At 40.1% G+C, this 21,669-nt stretch overlaps 1 protein-coding gene across 1 annotated transcript; it reads right to left on the bottom strand.

The window, feature by feature from the left end:
- Positions 1 to 471: 471 nt before the first annotated feature.
- On the bottom strand, positions 472 to 14,172 carry LOC118258720 (programmed cell death 1 ligand 2). The gene is made up of 7 exons (XM_035567684.2): positions 14,062 to 14,172; positions 8,005 to 8,073; positions 5,907 to 6,269; positions 4,578 to 4,862; positions 3,848 to 3,990; positions 2,950 to 2,986; positions 472 to 776 (listed from the first exon to the last, which is right to left on the bottom strand). The coding sequence occupies exons 2-7, from the start codon at positions 8,057 to 8,059 to the stop codon at positions 694 to 696; spliced, it is 966 nt and encodes a 321-aa protein (XP_035423577.1). The 5' UTR covers positions 8,060 to 8,073; positions 14,062 to 14,172; the 3' UTR covers positions 472 to 693.
- Positions 14,173 to 21,669: the final 7,497 nt, after the last annotated feature.

Genomic DNA, 21,669 nt, shown 5'->3' with positions numbered 1-21,669 from the left:
CAGCTCAGATGTAAAACTCCTTATTGTCATGTAGCTACAGCATCACAGTTCATAGATTTTCACCTGGCTTACTTATAGAGTTTTACATAGACCCTACATTAATATTTGCTTCCATGATATAATGTTGATTTACTGTTTATTTTTTGTTTGCTTGTTTTGTTTATTTGTTTTTAATGTCTGTACTTTGATTTAACTTCAACCTCCCATTGGTTTTGTGAAATGAAATATGTTCCATATATTGCCTTGCTGGTGGGCACTTGTGTTAATTTCCAGTTTAATATGTTAGAAGGTTTGGAAATGAGATACTTGCATATAAATGTCTCCACATTAAAGATGTTTAGACACAGGACAGCATGTACAGCCTTTATTCAAATTCCCACATTCATGAGACCATACCAGTTAACAAAAGCATTCTTGAACAAATATTCATTGAGCAACAATGTGCCCAAACATAAAGTGAATCAAAGACACTCAGAAAACCTTTTCCCAGTAGTAAACCATATTTAATAACAGCACAATTCTCAGTAACTTCAGGATACTGTGTCTGAAGAAGCACAGCTGTCCATTAATCTAGTGCGAACAAACTCCCACAAGTTCATTGTTCATCTAAAGCTAAAGTGCTGTAACATTCTTCTGAAGTCCTCAGAAACAGATATAAAAAGTGCAAATTCCAGCATGTGAGATGAGGAGTTCTCACAGACTCACATTCCCACTGTCTTCAGAAAATGTGGCAGTTGACAAGTATGCAGCCTCAGTTTGAGGGCTATAGTCATCTCCTTAGAAAAAGAAGAAGAAAAAGCATTACTTTTAAAATCTACAATAATACAAGCAAATAAATCACTTGATTTTAACAATTGAGTGACAAACACTGAGGACCCTATCTTCATTACATGTGAGTTCTGGGTATGCTGAAGTACAGTGACTCCTTAAAGCTGCTGTTAACTCCAAAGACATCCAGTTGCAATCATTTTAGAGGGAAGAATTCTGTCTCTCTAATCTGTGATCCAAATTCTGTATTTTCTATTATGTCAAAGCTGTCACTGACAATCAGTCATGCAAATGAAATAACAAAACTGAAATCTGGTTAGATAGCATCCACAGGAATGCTTGTTAGTAAAATCTGTGCAGCTGAAGAAATGTTTGCAGAACTGGGACTTCAGTGATGAGGTAAAACGGTCTGCATCTTCAGTGCTGGTACAGCTCAAGCTGTAAATTAAAATGATAACATGAACAATCCTTGTTCCTGTAACCAAGGCCATGTGGGTCATTTCCAAGGCTCTCTGGTAAAGTATCTGTGGCTTTTGTGCTTCAACTGCATACTCATCATGGAAAAAAGGTTCTTTCCAGTGTTTCTTAAAAATATATGGTGCTGAGAAATATAAATGTTTGTGCAACATGCAGTAAGTCATATGACAAAGATTTTCGGTCATTAAAATGAAGAAGTAAAACAAAACCACAAAAAGCAGCTACCTCTCCTTTAATTTCTTCATTTCAGTAAGTGCTAAGAGGAGACCAATGCTTACAAAGCGAAAAAAATCCTACAACAGTAACACAAAAAGCCACAGAAAGCCAGTGTGTGTTCAGACAACGTGCACTGAAATTATGTCTGGGCATGCACCAGAGCTGTCCCCCAAAACACTGCCTGCCTCAAGCTTTTCATTTGCACATGGCCTGGTTCCACTGTAGTTTCACACCACCATATGGAAAGTGAAAAAGGGCCTTTGACTACAGCAAGTCGTGATTTGTGAACAGGTGAAAGTGCTTTTCTGAAAGTGTCATTTTGTGTATGAGATCTACTGATGCTGGTGGGTGGGATGGCTAGGGGTGAAAGGCATGCACCATGACTGGAGGTGAAGTGGAAGTCAGTGAAGATGTCATTCTCCATCTCCAATTCCCAGTTTTTATTTCTCCTACAAAGTTTTCTTTTTAACCTGGTGATTTTCCAATGCTTTTTTTTTTTTTTTCAGTAGTGAGAAACCAGAGTGGCTTCTCAAGTAAATCCTGTCCTTGGAAAAGCCCAAACCTCTCTGTGTGTCCAGAAACCACTCTGTGTTATTTCCTCAGGTCCTCCATCAGAGGTATCACAGTTTTGCTCCAGTTTTGCCCCTTGCACAGCGGTAGGGTAGTCATTTGTCTTCCCGGAGTACATCAGGTAGCCTTGGGGCAGTCCTCAATAGACATCCCTGGCGGCTGCACCAGGGAATTACAGCTGTACCTGGTATCACTGTAACTGACACTGACCACAGCCTCTCTCCTGACAATACAATAATCTATCAGACTTCTATTTATAGTTAATTAAAGTGATTTATATATGTAGGTGTTTTAAGAGCTTTCTTATTTTGCTTTACAGATTTATTTTTCTCTTTTATTTTTTTCTCCAGTTCAGTGTTAATACAGGATAGTCACATGCATCCTGATGCTATTAGAAATTACCTTTCCTTTGCCATGTAATAATTCCTGGGTGTCTAGGAAAGTCACATACTAAGATGAGAAATGGCTCAGAAGATCATCTAATGCTCCAGAGAAATCGGATGTCATTTTATTTACTGACAAAACTTGTGGCTTGAGCCAAAAACATAACAGACAATTGCTACAAAAAAGCTTTATGCCTTCCAAAACAACCAGCTTTCCCTGTGCATCCTACCCAACTGAGAATACTAGAACAGCAATTATTGTATAGGAGTGTACACAGAGATATATATGCAGGCTATCAGTGGCAGGGAATAAACATTCATTATTTTTACATAGAATGTGAGAAGGTCATTAAGTTAGATTTATAACTTAAAGAGTATTGATACTAGAGTTTTAGAAAATTTAAGAAAAGTTTACATTTAAAACTAGCCTCTAATTTGATGTAGCATTATTTAAGTTGCTGTTTATAGATTTACATAGCTCTTACCTGTAAGGAAGAAAAAACTGTAACCATAAACATAAAAAGTTATGACTTACTGTTCTCATCTGTCAGGCTAGGGTTCAGTTTTCCTGTCTGTTGAAGTAAATGTAAACAAATTTGTAAACAAAAAAACTTAAACATTTCAAAATTTGAAAGACGGTATAATTAGACAAACTTTTATATTAATTAGGGCTTTAAACACATTTAAATTTTTATTGTTAATCCATACTAAATATATATAATTCCCTACAGTTCTTTTGTTTTACAAATTTTGGACCAAATTCTGAAGAACTTAATAGCAAAGCTTCTGTCAATCTAATTTTGTTACAATAATTACATTTGTCTGAGTTTATTGTAGTCCATTCATATGCAAGAAAATACTAAAACAATTGCCTGTTTGCATTATTAAGTTTCAAGTATTGCACTTTCAAGACAGGAAAAAAACCAAACACTAGACATAATAGTTCCACAACGTAGTACAGCTGGACGCCATTTTAGCTAGACAGCCTTAGTGAAGGCTGTAAATAAAAGTTCTATGTCAAGTGTTGTAGCTATGGTGCCTTCGTAGCCAAGATGAATAACAGCAAGACAAAGGCTATAAGGAGAGCTAATGCCTTTTGTCAACTTGTTGGTATGGATGAAAAAAATATGTATCAGCAAACTATGTTTTTACAGCCCTCCTCACCCAAGTCAAAACTTGCTTGTATCCTTTACAGAACTGTAGATGTTCAAATAAAAATATACATCCATACACCTCGTCTCACCTAAGTGAAAGGTGAGAAAAATAAAGCCCAGCTCATATAAGGCAAGATCTCATTTTGGAACAGAGTTTCTCTAGAAATAAAATGTGGCCAAAGTCCAAGAAGCATTTCTAGGGTTATTAAAACTTCCAAGATTTCATTCACAGGAAAATAAAAAATAAGAGAAAAATCCACTGTCTGAAGTAAAATGTACCTTTTTTTTGGCATGGCATTTCTTGAACGATTTTCTCTTTTGAAAGATTATGAATGCAGAAAGAAGGACTGTTACTATCACACACGTGGCGATGATAAATAAGATCAGGGATTTTTGTCCACTGTACAGTGTACTCAATAAAGCTGTCAAAATAAATAAATAAACAAACATGAAAAGAAAGTAAATTTATAACTTACAAACAGGAATAGTTTATAAAGTTACCAATTCTGATTCTCCAAAGTCTTGCTCTGACTGAACATAGGATTCTTAACATTTATCAAAATGTGGTGTTTAACATTTTATGAATACTTCATTCTGCAATACTACTATAAGAATATCTGCAATACACAAGTCATGTCTTTCATTTTCATGGCATTTGAGCAAGCACTACTGCAATTTATCTATATCCTATTTGAAGAATGATTACTTAGAAGTCTAGATCAGGAAAGACAGCCATGAAGATTAAAAAAATTAATCAGCAAAATAATGGGAGTCACCCTAAAACTAAAATACACCAGAAAATGATCGGCTGTTTTTTTGTGATGTGAGCTAGTCTAGGTTTCAAAGACATAAATAACACTGACTTGTTTCTTTTCCAGAGCATCAGTATTACATTGCTTGCTAGAATCAAATTCTGGTGATGGGTAATAGGTCACGATGTATATAGCAAAGCACATAATCATTTTCAACACTCCCTCTCTCTCTCATACAAGTTCAAGGTGATATGAACCTAAAGTGAAAAAGTGAGCTGAAGATTCTTCATTCAGTTCTTTATTCCAGAAAATGCAGCTGTAGTTCTCACTCATGTTTGGCTTGAACATGAGGATGCTGGTGACATTGTAGAGGCCATCTGCAGTCAGCATGTAGGTGGTATTTGCAGACCCAGTGAGACTGATGTTCTTCTCATTTTGCCAGAATACCTCTGCCAGAGGAAAGCCTTCTGACTGACATATAAAAACAAACTTTTCTTCATTCCCTTTTCTCATTACTTGAGTGTTTATTATCCTGTAGGATGCTGCATAAGAACAAGAGGAGTGAAATTATTTTATGCAATGATATTAATTTTTCCACTTCACTTTCCCACCTTTTTATTGTCATACTACATCTGCGTCTGTAACTGAAATGGCAAAGGAAATCTTGTAGAACAACTCCGTAGTATTAGTTCAATCCTTCTCAGGCCCACAGTGACAGGGCTTACTCCACTACTCTATCCAAGGCAGCAAATAACACTGAATTTGTATTTCATCAGCACGGAAGAAATAAGTGAAATCTCATGGGGCTCTATTTCCCCATCCTGAATACACAAAATTGTAGTTGTAGTACAAAAGAAATCATTCAGGCCACTTTAAGAAAAACGTTGTTTTTACTGTTTGTGTTTCCATGCTTTATAAACAAGCATATTTTCATCATATGAGAACAAAAAGGACTTAGAATTTCTGTAAGATCAATTCAGAGGGAATGAGATAGGCCTTAAAAATGGCTGTGTCTGTTTTTGTGTTTGACAACGTTTGTTATTCAAATGCTTGCATGGGAAATAAATGCTGCCTCGTACCACACAGACATACAGCAATTGGTGGGAAATGCCAGAGGCCTTTCGAAGGACTGTTCTGCAATGTTATCCAGTCATGTATGCATTTATTGCTGATGTCCATTTGGCTTTGACAAACACATAAAATCACGTCCTTGTCCCGGGAGCTGCAGTCACTGTGGGTATTCCTAGCCACCTGGGTACTTTCAGCAGGGCTCATAGGTGAATTAAAGCACATCTGAAAAATGCTTGGGAATGGCCAGAGGTGGCCCAACAGGGCAGTGGGGTGGGGGGACCACAGAATAGGGTGTGGGGATAAGATGGAGGGGCCCCCAGAGAAGCTCAGCTGCCATTGAACCAAGGGCTAGCTGTCACTGAGATAAGTGCTTTGGTGCACCTGGGGGCTGAGCACAGCATCTTGGTGAGAGACTTAGCCACAAATTCCTGCCAATTCTTGATTTCCTGCTAGTCTGTAGGAATTTAGTTGAGACATCTCAATGAGTATGCACGCACTGTCTTTCAACCACTAACCTGTTACTTCCAAAGTAATGTACTTGTAGTCAGCGCCCTGGTAGTCAATAAGACAAAGGTATGATCCTGCATCTGTGACCTTTACGCTGGTGATTTGAAGGATAGCTCGTCCCAATTTCAGTTCGTCGTGTAACAGTGCTGCTCTTCCCATGTAATCATGATGCTGGGATGGAGGGAGCGCTTGCCCCTTGTGAAGTGTGTACACGTCTCTTGATTCTGACTGACCTTGCCTCTTCTGCTCCCAGACAACACTTAAGAGTCCCAGGTTCAATGAGCCATTCACAGGGAATCTGCATTCCATGGTCACATTGCTCCCATACACAGCAACATACAGCTGCTGAGGAACTTCAACTGTAAATAAACCTAAGGTAGGAAAAGAAAACATGTTTTGTTTGCTGTACCAAAATACATTCTGATTTTTTTAAGCTTGGGCAAGCAGTTTTCATATAGTCGGGCATATAGTTACTAGTTTGACTGAAAGCTTTAAGCATTTTTATTCCCATTCACACTAGCATTTTTACCATGTCAGTCTTATCTATAGAAAATCATCTCTATTCTGTATTGCTTACAGAGTCTGAAAGATAAGGACAAGACAAGCAATTTTTTTCCCCACATTTTAGAATTAATTTAACGCTGAGTTAGTGATTACACACTAAGCACTTTTCTGAAATTAAATCTGTATGTGTATGTTCTTGTAAGTTTTCATAAAAGCAACAATTAATTATGTAAATACTAAGCTTAGTTTTGTTATTTTTTAATAAGTGAAAATCTGGTATAACTCCTGAGAAATGCATACATTTGCATGAGGTAAGTAAGTGTAACATGCAAGAATTGCTACACAGAAACTGTGGTCTTCCACAAGCATGAGACCACGTGAGTATCATTTGATCCCACACAACCTCAGAAATGTACAACACTATTACAAAAATATGCCAAAACAATTTTCCTAACCATTCACCAAACCTGAAATTCATATTGTTATGAATAGTTTATCATTTTAAAGTGTACTTGATAAAGGAAAGCTATTTATAATTCTTCATTCAATATACCTTGTTACTACCTTCTATACTGGATTTGCCATATATTGGTATATTTAATTCAGAAACACTTGGTCATACTGACAGTGACATTCAAAAGAGAAGTTCATGCAACTGCTCATGCATTTATTGATTTTTAATCATCTGTTTGTGAAATACTTACAGGGAAAGCTTCAATTCCTATTAGCAATGTTTATTCATTTTAATACAACAGTATTTAATACAGTTGATACACTGTTTAATACAACAGAAAAATCATATAAAGAATTGCCAAGCTTTACCCATTTATATTGTTATTTGTCATTTTGTATCTGCACAGAACATTCACTAACCTAAGATAAGTTAAATAAGGAGTCTACATTGCTATGTATTTGTCTCAAGATAATTAGAAAAAAGAAAGAGGAAGACTTATCCCTAGCAATTATAATAATACTGAATTTTTCAATGAATACAAAGTGTGCAGATGGGGAACAGAGCTGGCTCTTGCTGCTTACAGCTGGCCTCAGGCTGGGAACCTGTAGCTCTCTTCTTGCAATTCCCCATTTTGCACTGCCACCTCACCAGGAATCCACTTCACTTCACAAGGAATCCAGTTTACGCTGCAAACTCCTTTGTGCACGGTGGCCACCCAGGGGCCAGGTACAGAATTATTGCAATTTTATATGCAGTGTTCCTCACTTATTTTTCTCCCCTCATGGTCCCCTTGTAGGTTTTAGTCAAGCTGCTCCTGCTACAGGGATAGATGGATAAGGTTGCTGTAGTTTGCAATTGGCTTATGATGTTTTCTCATTATCTTTCTCACAGCCATGTAATTCAGGACACCTCCACTGCCAACACACCATGCTTTCTTCTTGAATGATCATGGAAAGTGATGGACATCTGTCCTGTGCTCAATGTTTACCCAATGCCTTCTGTGAGACATTGCAAAGCACAGGCCCCAGATGCCACCAGCCATTCACATAATTATTGCTGGAGATGCTGCAACCCACGCTCTGAGGGCACAGCAGTGTCGTTACATTGGTCCTAGTGATGAGATTGAAAGGCAGTCCAGTTCCTCTCACCTGAAACCACCCAGAGCTGCATTTCCAGCAACAGCATTGTCAGGATTTGGAACATTTTCTCGGGTGGATCTGAAATAAAAGAATTGCAACTTAACAACAGCTACCTTCTCTTGCAGAGGTGTACTAGAATGCTGTCACTAAAAGCCTTTCAACCCTACAGAACACCTCACACCTATTAAAAAAAAAAAAAAAAAGCTACCACTAGAAACAAGGAAAATCCTGATTAAAACAACCTATTCTCATACACAGAATATGAACTACTGAGTTATATCAGTGAAGGGAGAAAAAGCATTTTTACAATTTTATCCTTGAGGTTTTCAATATCTGAAACTTGCAGACAGACTTAAATAATCTGATGGGGTATTACTTTTACAACAGCTTCACGAACTTCATATAGATTCTGTACCTATGAATAACAGAAGCAAGAGCATTTGGCTTCTCACATGTCAGGGCATTATAAACACACACAAGCAGACTTCTTTAACTGCTTGTACTAATTCCTGATCTAGCTTACAGATCACCTGATCTAGCTTAAAAAAGATCACTGATCCTGATTTTGTTTCATCTCAGTTTTGCATACTTCTTTGAGTATACCTGTTATCTGGGTTTATTATCTGAGTTCTTTAACCTCACAACCAGCAGATATCTGGCACTCAACATGTGGTACTGGAAATCTTAGGGCGGGGTAAATTAAAGCAGGGCTGTGTGCTGCTGATTTTGCACATAGTAGTGCATGGCATGTATGAGGTACCTTGCATTGCTGACAGTAAACCAACAGCCTTTAAAGGAGAAAGTCCAGTCTTACAGTTACTGTCTTCCTTTTCCAGTAACCAGGAAAATACTGTTAGAACTTTTGTATATAAATCATCCTAACTAAAACAAAAACAATCAAACAAGAAAACCTAGGGATATTTGTTACTAAACAAAAGAGACAATAGATAAGAATGAAGAATTACTTTCAACAAACAAGCTCTCATATCATAGTCTGAAAAATCTCTCTTCAGAAGAAAAAAAAAAAAATCTTTCTGGATATCTCTGAAACAGATCCAGAAATCAGCATAAGGAAGTAAAGAAGAGAAGGAACAATTTTAGACTTCCCCAGAGCTTACTGGAGAAGGTTTTAGATTTTACTTCCCTGTTCATTTGCAGCTCAGCTTGAAACATTCTGGCTCTGATTTTCTCAGGTGCTGCATTTCTCTGATTGCTTCCACCTTTGAGCTTTCAGTACCTCAAGGTTTTATCAAAGTTAGCAACTGATATTAGGGGACTTTTCCTGGAAATAGAGACTTTAAGCTGTTGATACCACAAAGGTGGATGGACAACTGTAGAGAGCAGGTTAATTACATGTAAATGAAAGCTAGTTACCTTTTTCAGAGGACTAAGATGACATTATTCAATGTGTGATAAATCATGATAATTTTAGTTGTATGAGAAAGGAGCTGATAAGTAGTATCAGCGTTAATATTTCCATTTCTTGAATGCAGAAAGAAAGATCCTGTACTGCCTTTACAGCTGGGTTAAATTTCACTTATTTAGTACTACACAGAAATTTACCACACTCAACCTCCTGCTATGCTCACACACAGCCTACCTAGAAGCAGGTGAACATAGGGGGAAGAAGTGAAGGAAGAATGGAACAGTGTCTCACACTAACACTTAGATCCTTGGCTTAGCCTTGTGTGGGATACTTGTGGTGAATCTGCTCTCTTTTTATACCTCTGGGTACATCGAAAGTGCAAAGCACATATCTGGTATAAAATAGTGGATGGGACTTTTTAAAATACATGTTACTGACAGTAGTAGAATAGAACAAAAAATACAGGAATACATAATTAAACACCAGCAGATGGAAATCATAATTATTATTTATCAAATAAGAACGAGTCTTGTCAGACCAGAAGGATTAGTGTGAGAAGAGCATAACACACACCATAGATAAGTAGAAGAAGCCAAATAGAGAAATATGTTTTCATTTGTTATACTGAAAGCAGAGCCCTGGAATGCTTGTGGGAATCTGTAAGCATCTGCACTAATCTTTCGTTATTCCCATGATCTTACTAGCAGGCATCAACCCGTTGCACTTCCTCAGTGCAATCTACCTGTGCAAACTAATAATGTAGCTGCACCAGGCATCCTGGCACATTCCCATAAAAGATAAATAGATAAATAAAAAATCTCCACCAGCAACTGGAAAGTATTTTTATCTGAGCTGACTGTATCAGCCATTCATTGTGTTACACAACAGCAATCAATTATTTCCTATCTTTTGTAAAACGTACAGCATGTCCTGTCATGCAATGGTCTCTGTACACAACTATCCTAACAGGTTCACATGCAACACTTGTTCTCAGATGGCAACAGCATTTCCTTTCAGCAAAAGGCCATTTATAAAGCATATTCATCATCTGTCTGTTACAACTTCATACAGATACAACAAATAAACATTACGCCCTAAAAACCAGCAACTACTGGTTCTGGATTTGGAATCCACATATGAGAACATGAGGAAGTTGTGTGACATTTCAACAGCAATTCAGATCCTCTCAGTAAATGAATTTCCCAGACCAACCTGCAGAAGAAAAAGCAAGTTTTCACACAGTGCTGTGTGATTGTGAAAACAAAGCTGAGGAAAGCTTTGAGTTTTGAGGTTATGTAAACCATAGCACCACACATCTAAAAACTATTATGGCTTTTTATGACTTGTAACAGTTCCAGTTGAGTGGGAACAGTGAAAACAAAGTCATAGCAATATGACTGGGAAAATGGAGAAATGTAATCTTTTTTTATATAGCTTTCTTATATTACTGAAAGTACTAAATTGAAACCCATGCTTTACTTTTCTTGGTCCAAAAGGAACATATTCTGATAAATTTTCTTACTGAGTGCTGAGTGAAACCCTGAGGGAGGTGACAACAAATTGCTAAAATCCCACCACTAGGTCAAAAGTACAATAGGTATAGGTTTCATCATTTTGATTTGCTTGATCATGCCTATAACTTGAGTCTTGGCCCCAGCTGACATACCCACAGGGATCACAACACTTATCTGTAAAAACAGAAGTAATTTTTGGCCAAAGGAATGCACCAGATCACACAAAATCTGAAGCAGTTTCCCTAAATTTTCCAGGTAATGAGAAAGATGTTTCTTGTTCCCTCAAAAATTTTAGACCCAACATTCCCATTTCAAATATCACAAGTTAGGTATTTTAGGCCACAATACTATTTTCAACATACTATTTCATTTTCTATATAGATTCCATTCATTTCTCTAGACAGGAAAAAAAAAAAAAAAAAAAAAAAGAGGTGCTTATCCTAGCAGCTGTATGGTATAAAGATGCTCTTATGAGGCAGAAGAGATGGCAAAAAAGGAAAACTCTGATTCAAACTCAAACATCAAACTCTGATTCAGCCATGGAGCTACCAAGCAAAAGCTGGGATACTTGCTTAATGTAGCTATGCTTCGTATAGACTTACTTGGCACATGTATGCCTCCTGGATTTTATTCTGGGTGAACACTCAATGTTGCCAAGAATGAAGAATTTGCAAGAAGCTTGGTAAGCAAAGGAACATGGAAATCAAAGACTAGTTTCACAGAATCACAGAATGTTCGATGTTGGAAGGTACATCTGGAGGTCCAACACCCCTGCTCAAGCAGGGCCACCCAGAGCAGGCATCTTTGCAATCTACTCCTAAGTAATAAAGATTGAGGTCTACTTCCATGTAACGTGAACTGTGAATTCAGTTTTATTTCCTTCATCCATGCATCTGAAAGATCACAGTGTTTTTCTCAGATAAAAGGAACATCTTAGTATAAGACCTCAGTAGAAGACCCCCTGGCACCACCAATGCTTAGTAGCCTTGCTATGCTTACTGCCACATGAAGGATAACAAAGGATCCTGGGAAGGACAGAGCCTGCTTTATGCTCTCCACTAAACAAACACAACCCGGGATACAGCCATTGATTCAGGACCCTTACAGTCTAACAAATCATGCATAACCCTTTCTTGGAAACATCATTTCAAATTTTGTTGTTGTTGTTGTTGTATTCCAGAGAATGGATGATTAGTATGCACATTAAGCATTGATGTAATGACAGTTTGCAGCACTAAGCAAGAAGAGTGTTATAGACCGAGGGCATATCTTTCAGTAGAAGAACCAGAACTGTTGGAGAACCTAAACATGTTTCCAAGCTCGTCTTCAGGTTTAAAGCAGAAGTCAAAAGTACTTGCAAGTTCAGAATAATAGCTGAGACTTCAGTCTGAAAGATTAAAGGATTAAAGAACTAAGAAACCATTACTTGGTACCTCTGAAGTAGGTACTGCAGACAGGTGGACCCTGTGGACCAGCCTACCACATTGGTAGTGCCTGCAATGTTACTGCGTGCTGCTGCAGCAGGTAACACACAGTATTTTTGTACTGCAAAGTTATGGCCATCACAAAGCACAATGTAATGCACTCTGGAAATATCGCAGAAAGACAAACTCAGCTGAACACCTGGGCTCTGTTCAGCCAGAAGGAAGCATGATATCAATACCAGGCTCATATGATTATACCACTTCTCATGCCTGTGCTCGTTTGTTTTGAGGTAATTCAGACCCTCCTGCATGAAACAGAGTTGTATGCTCATTTTTTGTATGCTCATTTTGAAAACATATTATTTTTTTATACATATAAGTAACACTGCATAAGATTGTGGGGTTCCAGTCATTGTTTGCTTTGTCTTTCTCTGCTACTGAAACTCTTTTGTCTTCTGTGTTTTTATATGCTTCAGAAATCTTTCTTCTATCCTTCTCACATCTGCAAAAATTCACAAGCTTTTCCACATCCTCATGAAATGACTAAACTTTTTTTTTTCCCATTCAGTGAAGGATCCAGCTTCTGTGTCTTTAAGCTTAAAATCTCATTTAAAATAATAATAATAATATCATTATTAGATACTCCTATAAACTACATCTATCCTATATCTTACCAGCATACAGAATGTACTCTATTTCCATTTGAGGTATTTTATTTAAAAAAAAAAATCTTAATAAAGTAAAAGCTAACATTTGTTCAAAGTCTATTTCTCAGGCCTTTCCCATTAAGTCTCCGTCCTATGGACTCAGACATCTGCCCTCATTCTCTGTAACCCCTCACCCACATGCCCTCTCACCTGTTGTTTGCTCTCAGCTGTTGCACCCTTATTGCAGTCCCTTGTCTGCCTCACTATGCAGTCAAGCTAGTACTAGCCCATTGCTTCGTCTCTGAAGTTCACATCACCTGTGACAGCCTATTTGCATCATTTCAGTATGCTCTCCATCTCACTTCAGCTTTCAGGTGAGAGGATAACATTTCTCAGTTCCTTCTTTGTTGTTTCTTGCTGTTACTTTTCACTCTCACTGCATTGTTTACCATGTGCCTATCACTACAATTGCAGTATACAAATTGCAAATACAACTAGCGCCTATTTTATCTGTCATTTTTTTTCCAATGTAAAATATAGCAATACTAATAAAATCTCAAATTAAATAATGAATTGTCACAGAGGTTAGGATAAGATTGGACTGAAATCTTTGTTAAAGAAAATGTCATTAACTACATTAAAACTAATGCAGATGTGCATTCTAGAGAATATGTCCCTTCCAGTTATTAGCAACAGCACTGTACAAAAGTAACCAAAAACATACAGACAGAAATATATACATTGTTTTGTTTTTTTCTCCTTACAGCTCTTCCCTGATATTCAGAATGAAAGATTTACAAACAGCAACATCCCAGTTCATAAGTTATAGATGTTCACTAGCACCACTGTTCTGTCTTTGCCTATGACAGTCACAAGACTGAGTTGGAGACTCAGGTTCAGTTTCTAAAACTCTTCCTTCTCCGAGGTCTGAAGTTACATGGACCTGTGTTTTAGGATCTGGGACTTATCCCGTCTCTGGTTCAAAATCCACTCCCTGCAAACCCTTTGAAAATAAAATTAATTTAAGCAAATGTTAAGAATCTAGAGCAAATCTGCAGTCCATCAGCTAGAAGCAGAGTAAATATAGATCTGCATTTTATCAGTGTTATACTCACATGGGGTATTTATGCAACCATTGGAAGAATCAGAAGGTTCACATAACAGCGAGGACTGTCAAAGTTTTACAGACAAAGCAGCTGTATCCTATTTGCATGATAGCAATGGCTACTCATCCAGCTCTGATAACCAGTTTAACATAAGCATCAACAATGAAGCTTGTGTTCTTATTCAAGCTTTATGCCACAAAGCAAGTGACTGTGTTAAAAGGAAACCACCAAGTTTCTTAGGAATTTATGAGCAGTTCCAGTTTCATTTTGATGCTTCTTTACGAAAGTACTCTGAGTTCAATGCTGAGAACATGCATCCAAACAAGTTTATTCAAAGCATTATGCAGAGTTTATAGGCTCAAATTATGCTTTTAATTACACTCATAATTTTTTACCGGATTTATACCCACTTAGGGCAGTATACAGCCCTGGATTTTGAACTTGCATTTACTAGGATTGTTCTGCATTCCTGAAACCACCAAGTTATATCATCTTAATTTTTACCAGAATAATTTTTAAAAACTTCCTCAAGGGATTACCTAACATTTGCAGAATACATTTGCTGTTCGTTTTCATCCATTTTCATCTGTATCCCCATCTGTAAAAAAGCAACCTTTCACAAAGAAGCTAAGCAAACATTGGTGCCCAGACGGGTTGTGGAACCTCCATCCTTGGTAATATACAAAACTTGACAGGACAAAGCCTGATCAATTGGATTTAAGAAGTCCTGTCTGTAGAGGGTTTATGTAGCAAGGTTTTGGTAATGGAAGTCTGTGGGGGTGGCATCTGTGAGAAGAACCCAGAAGCTGCCCCATGTCACGTAAGGGCCATTTTCTGCTGGCTCCAAAGGGATCCGCCACTGCTCAGAGCAGAACCAATAAGCAATGTTGTTTGTGACTCTGTGAGAGCAGATTTAAGAAAGGTAAAAAAAAGAAAAATGTCACACAACAGCAGCTGAGAGAGCAAAGAGTAGGAAACAGCCCTGCAGACCCCCAGGTCAGTGCAGAAGGAGGGCAGGAGGTGCTCCAGGCACGCAGCAGCAGTTCCCCTGTGGGCTGTGGAGAGGCCCCTGGTGGAGCAGGCTGTCCCCCTGCAGCCCATGGGTCCCACTTGGAGCAGATCTCCATGCTGCAGCCCGTGGAGGAGCCTCCAGTGGAGCAGGTGGATGTGGCCTGGAGGAGGCTGCGGCCCATGGAGAGCCCCCGCAGGAGCAGTCCCTGGGCCCGAGCTGCAGCCCGTGGAGGGGAGCCCATGCAGGAGCACAGGGTCTGGGGGGAGCTGCCGCCCGTGGGGTACCCGTGCTGGAGCAGTTTGCTCCTGGGGGATGGACCCCATGGTACGCAGCCATGTGGGAGCAGTTCTTGAAAAGCTGCTGCCTCTGGGCAGCCCCCGCAGGCTCAGTTCGGGAAGGATGGCATCCCGTGGGAGGGACCCCATGTGGAGCACGGGCAGAGAGTGACTGTGAAGGAGCAGCGATGATGAAGAGTTACAAACTGACCACAGTCCCCATTTCCCCGTTCCCCTGAGCTGCTTGGGAGGAGGAGGTGGAATAGCGTGGATGAAGGGAAGGTGGTTTTAGTTTTTCTTCATTTCTCACTTCTCTAGCTTGTTAGTAATAGGTAGTGAATTTCTCTAACCTCCCTATGCTGAGTCTGTTTTGTTTGTTATGATAATTGTTGAGTGATCTCCCTGTCCTTATCTCAACCCTTGAGCTCTTTTCATGGTATTTTCTCCCCCTTTCCCTTTGAGGAGATGGTATGAGAGAGCTTGGCTGCCCAGCTGGGTAAAACCACCACACTGTCCAACATAAGTTATTCTATGATTCTGTTAAACCTCATCAAACACACTGGGTGTGCATTGTACAGTTACTTGGTACTATTTACCTCCATACAGCACTTCATCACTCTACCTTTTCATTTATGACCATATCATGAGCGGGAGACATAGAAGAGGATACAGTGGTCTCTTCCCAGGTTTCTCAGAAGCTTTGGTGCTACAGGTGTGGCACACATACTCTTTCATTTCCAGTTAGTTTCTCATCACTTGGAAGAATTCTACTCCAGGTCAACACAAATAATAGTTGTGGCTTTTGTCCCATGTCTCATACATTCAGCAGAGAAAAGGTGTTATCACTCATGAGATACAATAGGGTTAGAAACCAGGATCCTGTGGAGGTGGGATAGCACTTTTCCGGGGCCTATTTTCTTATATTGAGTAGCCATCTGAGACATCGGGGTGCCAGTGGTTCTGGTGGTTGGGGGAGGAAAGGCATTAGCAATCTCCCACCAGCCCCTTCTCAAGAAGGTCTTGGGACACAAGCTTGGAGTAATTAGCATACAAAGTGAGAGCTGGAGGTAGGGACTGACTCATAAATAGCAGAACTCAGAGGCGCCATGTGTGCACCCACCACCTTCGCAAGCACAGCAAGAACTCAACCAGAGAACTCACTGGAACCCAGGGTGATGACCTAGACCTCTCCTCTACTTCTACCTTTCTAACTTGCTCTCCCTCTCTCTCTTTCTTCATTGTATGTTATGGGCCATTCAGCCCTTGTAAAATAACAAGGTTCAGATATCTCCTGTTATAAACAACAAGGTTTAATCAGTTTCTGCCAGAAATAGCTTCTGCTATCAATAAAACCTTTCAATCAATTATTTGTTGTTATGTCACCTTAATTGTCACACCCAAGGATACTTCAAACAGCAGGGGCCTCCAAGTGTGTCATCCAGGATGGCCCTCTCCAGGCCCCCAAAATGGATCCTGGCTGGTTTGGGAAGATGTATGATGACTGCATCACAGTTCCAGTCTGACTGAGACCTCCTACCTGGTGCAGAGCAATCAATCTCAAAGAAATTTGGGTAGACCTGTGTGGTGCCAGGAGTTGGACTCAATGATCCTTATGGGTCCTTTCTAAAATGGGATATTCATGATTCTATGATTCTATAAATTACTGATATCCAGTAGTAGTAGTAGTAGTAGTAGTAGTAGTAGTAGTAGTATCTCCTCAGTAAACATATCCTGTGAAGCCCTATCGCATAAAGTTATTCTTGGGTTGCCTGAACTTCTTCCGGAGAAACCCTAGTGACTTCTTTTGCAGCTGTCAGAAGTCAACAGTTTGGATGACTGGACACTTGAAAGATGGAGAGAAGTCCATAGGGCCAGAGTTGAACATGATCTATGATTTACAATTAGAATTAAGTTTGTCTGATATCCTAACACTTTCAGTAAAAGCCAAGGGTAAAAGATATCAGAAAACTGAGTTTTGTGCTCTTTTTGCAAGTATGTGAAAGCAGCGGAAATTAATCTTTCTAAAACACTTCTTCCTGACCGATACGTTTGTCTACTGTTTCTCTTAATCCTAGAATTATCAAATATCCTGAGTTGGAAGGGACCCACAAGGATCATGAAGTCCAACTGCTGGCTCCACACAGGACCACTGAAAAATCAGACCCTATGTCTGAGAGTGTAGTCCAAACACTTCTTGAACTCCCTCAGGCTCGGTGTTGTGACCACTTCCCTAGGGAGATTGTTCCAGTGCCTGACCACCCTCTTGGTGAAGAACCTTTTCCTAACACCCAGTCTGGACATCTCCTGTCACAGCTGCATTCTGTTCCCTCAGGTCCTGTCACTGTTCAACAGAGAGAAGAGGTAGAACTATAGAATCAAGAATCACAGAGTCATGGAATGGTTTGGGGTGGAAGGGACCTTAAAGATCATCTAATTCCAACCCCTCTGCCATGGGCGGGTACACCTCCCACTAGACCAGGTTGCTCAGGGCTTCATCTAAACTGGCCTTGAACACTTCCTGGGATGGGATATCCACAGCTTCTCTAGGCAACCTGTTCCAGTGCCTCACCACCCTCATAATACCACCCTCCGCTCCCCTGTTGAGGAAGCTGCAGGCTGCCTTGAGGCCACCCCTCATACTCCTCTGCTCTGGGCTGAAAAATCTGGGTGTCTTCAGATGCTCCCCATATGTCTTGCCCTCTAGACCCTTCACCATTTTCGCAGACCTCCTTTGGACACTGTAGTAGTTTTATGTCCTTCTTATAGTGTGGTGCCCAAAACTGCACATGGTACTTGAGGTGAGGCCATACCAGCAGGGTGGGGAGCAGGACAATCACTTCCTTTGACCAGCTAGCAATGCTGTACTTGATGTACCCCAAGATCCAGCTGGCCTTTTTGGCTGCCAGAGCACACTGTTGACTGGTATTCAACTTGCTGATTACCAAAACCCCCAGATCCCTTTCTGTGGGGCTGCTGTCTGACTTCTGTCCCCTATTTTGTACGTATACCCAGGATTATCACTTCCTAGATGCAGAATCCAGTACTTGCTCTAGTTAAACTTCATATTGTTGGTGATTGACCAGCAGTCTAATTTGTCAAGATCTCTCTGTGAAGCCTCTATACCCTCAATGGAGTCAACAGCTCCTCCCAATTTACTATTGTCTATATACTTCTTAGTATACCTTCATGTCCTGTGTCCAAGACATTTATGAAAACATTAAAGAGAACTGGCCCTAAAATGGAGCCCTGAGAAATCCACTACTGATCAGCTGCCAGCCTGATGTAATGGCATCTACTATAACACTTTAAGCCCAACCCATCAGCTAGTTGTTCACCCATCGCATTATGTTTTTTATCTAGCTGTATGCTGAACATTTTGTCCAGAAGGACGCTGTAAGAAACAGTATCTGAAGCTTTACTGAAATCCAAAAAGATTACATCAACTGGCTTCCCTTGGTCAGTTAAGTGGGTGACCTTGTCATAAAAGGAAATTAAGTTAATTAAGCAGGACCTTCCCTTTGTGAACCTATATTGGCTGTGACCAGTTGCTCCGTGGTCCTTCATGTGTTTTTCAATGAATCCAAGAACAATTTTCTCCATGATTTTACCAGGCACTGGTGTGAGACAGGCTGTTAATTACCAGGGCCTTCTTTCTTGCCCTTCTTGAAAATTGAAACAATGTTTGCCTGCTTCCAGTTGACTGGGATCTCTTCAGATTCCCAAGACTATTAAAAATAATTAAGAGAGGTCTCATGATGATATCAGCCAACTCTTGGAATGTCCTCAGGTGAATCCCATTGGACCCCATAGACTTATATGTATCAAAGTGGAGCACCAAATCCTGCACAAGTTTAGGGTTGACTGGGAGTTTATCATTCCCACTCCCTGGGATAAACTCCCTGGGAGTTTATCATGGTCCTCCTACTCAGGGCACCTGGGGCCCCAGGGCCTAACTCCAGTACTGAAGACAGGTGAAGAAGGCATTAAATGTCTCTGCTTCGTCTATGTCTCTGAGGTGACCATCCTCGTCAATTAACAACGGACCAAGGTTTTCTCTGGTTCTCCTCTTGCTGTTAACATATTTAAAAATAATAATAATATCTTTTTATTGTCCCCCACAGTACTGGGCAGCTTCATATATAATTGGGCTTTGGTGCACAAATTTTCTCCCTGCAATGGCAAACAGCAACTCTGTAGTCTTCCTGTGTCACCCCAATGTGCTCCCAGCAGCCATACACTTTCTTCTTCCACCTAACCTCTAGAAAAAAACACCTGCTCAGGCAAGTTAACCTACTGCTGTGCCTGCTTGACTTCCATCATTTTGGAATTGCCTGTTCCCATGCTCTTAAGAAGTGGTACTTAAAAATTGGCAGGCACTTAAAGACCCCAATGTCTTCAAAAGCCATTTCCTTACTATCTAGTTCCCTGAGCAGCCTGAAGCCTGCTCTCCCCATATCCGGGCACTTCCAGCCTGGTTGTTCAAATTCCCCATGAGGACTAGAGCACGTGAACATGAGGCTCCTTTTAGCTGTCTTACAAAGGCTTTATCTACTTGTTCTTCCTGACCAAGAAGTCTATAGCAGACACCCACTACAGCATGATTCATGTTGATCTGCTTGACCCCTAAGCTCTTGACTGGCTCCTGACCCACCTGAAGGCAGAGCTCCATACATCGCCAGTGTTCACTCAAAGGCCAGCTCCCTCTCTCTGTCTTCCCAGCCTGTGCTGCCTAAAGAGCCTGGATCCATCTGTTGCAGCACTCCAACTGTGTGAGCTATCCCGCTATGTCTCTGTGATCCCTGGGGGCACACAGCACAGTATCTGCACACAGTCTTTTGTAAGTCCTCCTGTTTGTTCCTCATGCTGCATGCATTAGCATACAGGCATTTCAAGGAGCCACCTGAATGTCTGATTCCCCAGAAAGAGCACAAGAGCTTTCCCCAGGAGGCTGTTCTGCTGGCAGTTCTTTCTTTACATGCCTGTGCTTGATGTGATTGCACTTCAGCCTCAATTGCTTTGTTCCTTCTGCTCTGATCACGCCAGGCTCTTTTCTTGCCTACCCCATCCGCAGTTTCTTCACTTATTTAATGAGGAACATCTCCCTCCCCTGCATTTAGGTGTCTAAGTTTTCCTTGATGGCATTGAGACTTCTGGAAAGAAAACAAAAGTGTTTCTTGTTCTCTTCCTACTGGACAGAAAAGTCCCAAAGTGATGCCATTGTCACCATCACAATCTTTTACTCATTCTGAGCCAGCCCTGGCTACAATAGTTTTCATTCATGTATTCCTTTTCTCGGACAGGAAGTCAGTGAGCTGACTTGGGCATCTCCTGGACCCAAAAGTACCTAGCAGGGTCTTCACAGGGACAATCACCTAGATTACCTGACTAGAGGAACAGGAGTGGGAGACAAGGAACTAGGGAGGATATGCTGCACAAGCTGAGTCTCACTCCTAACATCCATGCCTTTTTGCTGGTTAACCCACACTTGGATGATGCATCATTGGGGCATGTCAGTGAAGGATATTTCCAGACAAATACAGAAAAGGGATACGCATCCTGGATACAGCTTGTTGGAGCCCTGCAGGTCCAACAGCAATTATTCTATTTTCTTCATAGTAGTTATACTTTAATGTAAGTATTAGTAGTAGCTTTAGTAGCAGCCATATTTTACAAAATGAAATACTACGTTGCTAAACTGGTTCAAACTGGTACATTATTACATTTTTTCAAATGAATGATTGAAAATCATTCAAATGCCAGTAAGACAATTTTGACTGTGCACACAGACCAGGCTTTTCTTAGCAATTCTGGACCTCTAAAAATGTTTGTCAATGATAACTTATCTTTTCCCTTTCTGGGAAAAAGATAAATGTAGCAGTTCCTGATGACCTGTGGGGTTTGATAAGAAAGACATCAATTTCAGTTCATGACATTAAGCACACACTAAAAGCACTGCCTTGTGAAGGGTGAAAATAATTGAAAGGAGTAGCTTTTTCACTTTTACTTCAGCATGCAAACAGCTGCTGCAGTCTCAAATAGGAAGTAGAAAATTAAGAGGTTTTCTGAGGGGCATTATTTATACGGTAATATGAAACTATATGTGTGTGTAGAGAGGCAGTGAATTTTCTACACATGGTCATAGCATTTCTAAAGCAATTCTTGCACTCCAGGAGTAATTGAAAATTGGTCATCGCCTTCAGTGACAACAGGATAGAGGCTTCAAAAAACATTTTGGGAAGCTGAAGGGGATGTCCAAGATCACATTGCATTCTTGGAGTCAAACAGCATGAATCAGTATGAGAACATGCAAGCTCTGCAATGAATTAATCG

Source organism: Cygnus atratus, chromosome Z (assembly GCF_013377495.2).
Source record: "Cygnus atratus isolate AKBS03 ecotype Queensland, Australia chromosome Z, CAtr_DNAZoo_HiC_assembly, whole genome shotgun sequence".
NCBI classification, from domain to species: domain Eukaryota; kingdom Metazoa; phylum Chordata; class Aves; order Anseriformes; family Anatidae; genus Cygnus; species Cygnus atratus.
Note: the sequence above shows the minus strand (reverse complement) of the source record. Positions and strands in the feature narration are given on the sequence as shown.

Coding starts and splice junctions, on each gene's coding strand:
- LOC118258720 (XM_035567684.2), bottom strand. CDS start 8,059: ATGTTCCAAATCCTGACAATGCTGTTGCTGGAAATGCAGCTCTGGGTG. Junction 2,987..3,847: donor AATGCCATGCCAAAAAAAAG/GTACATTTTACT, acceptor TTACTTCAACAG/ACAGGAAAACTGAACCCTAG. Junction 777..2,949: donor TAGCCTGACAGATGAGAACA/GTAAGTCATAAC, acceptor TCTTTTTCTAAG/GAGATGACTATAGCCCTCAA.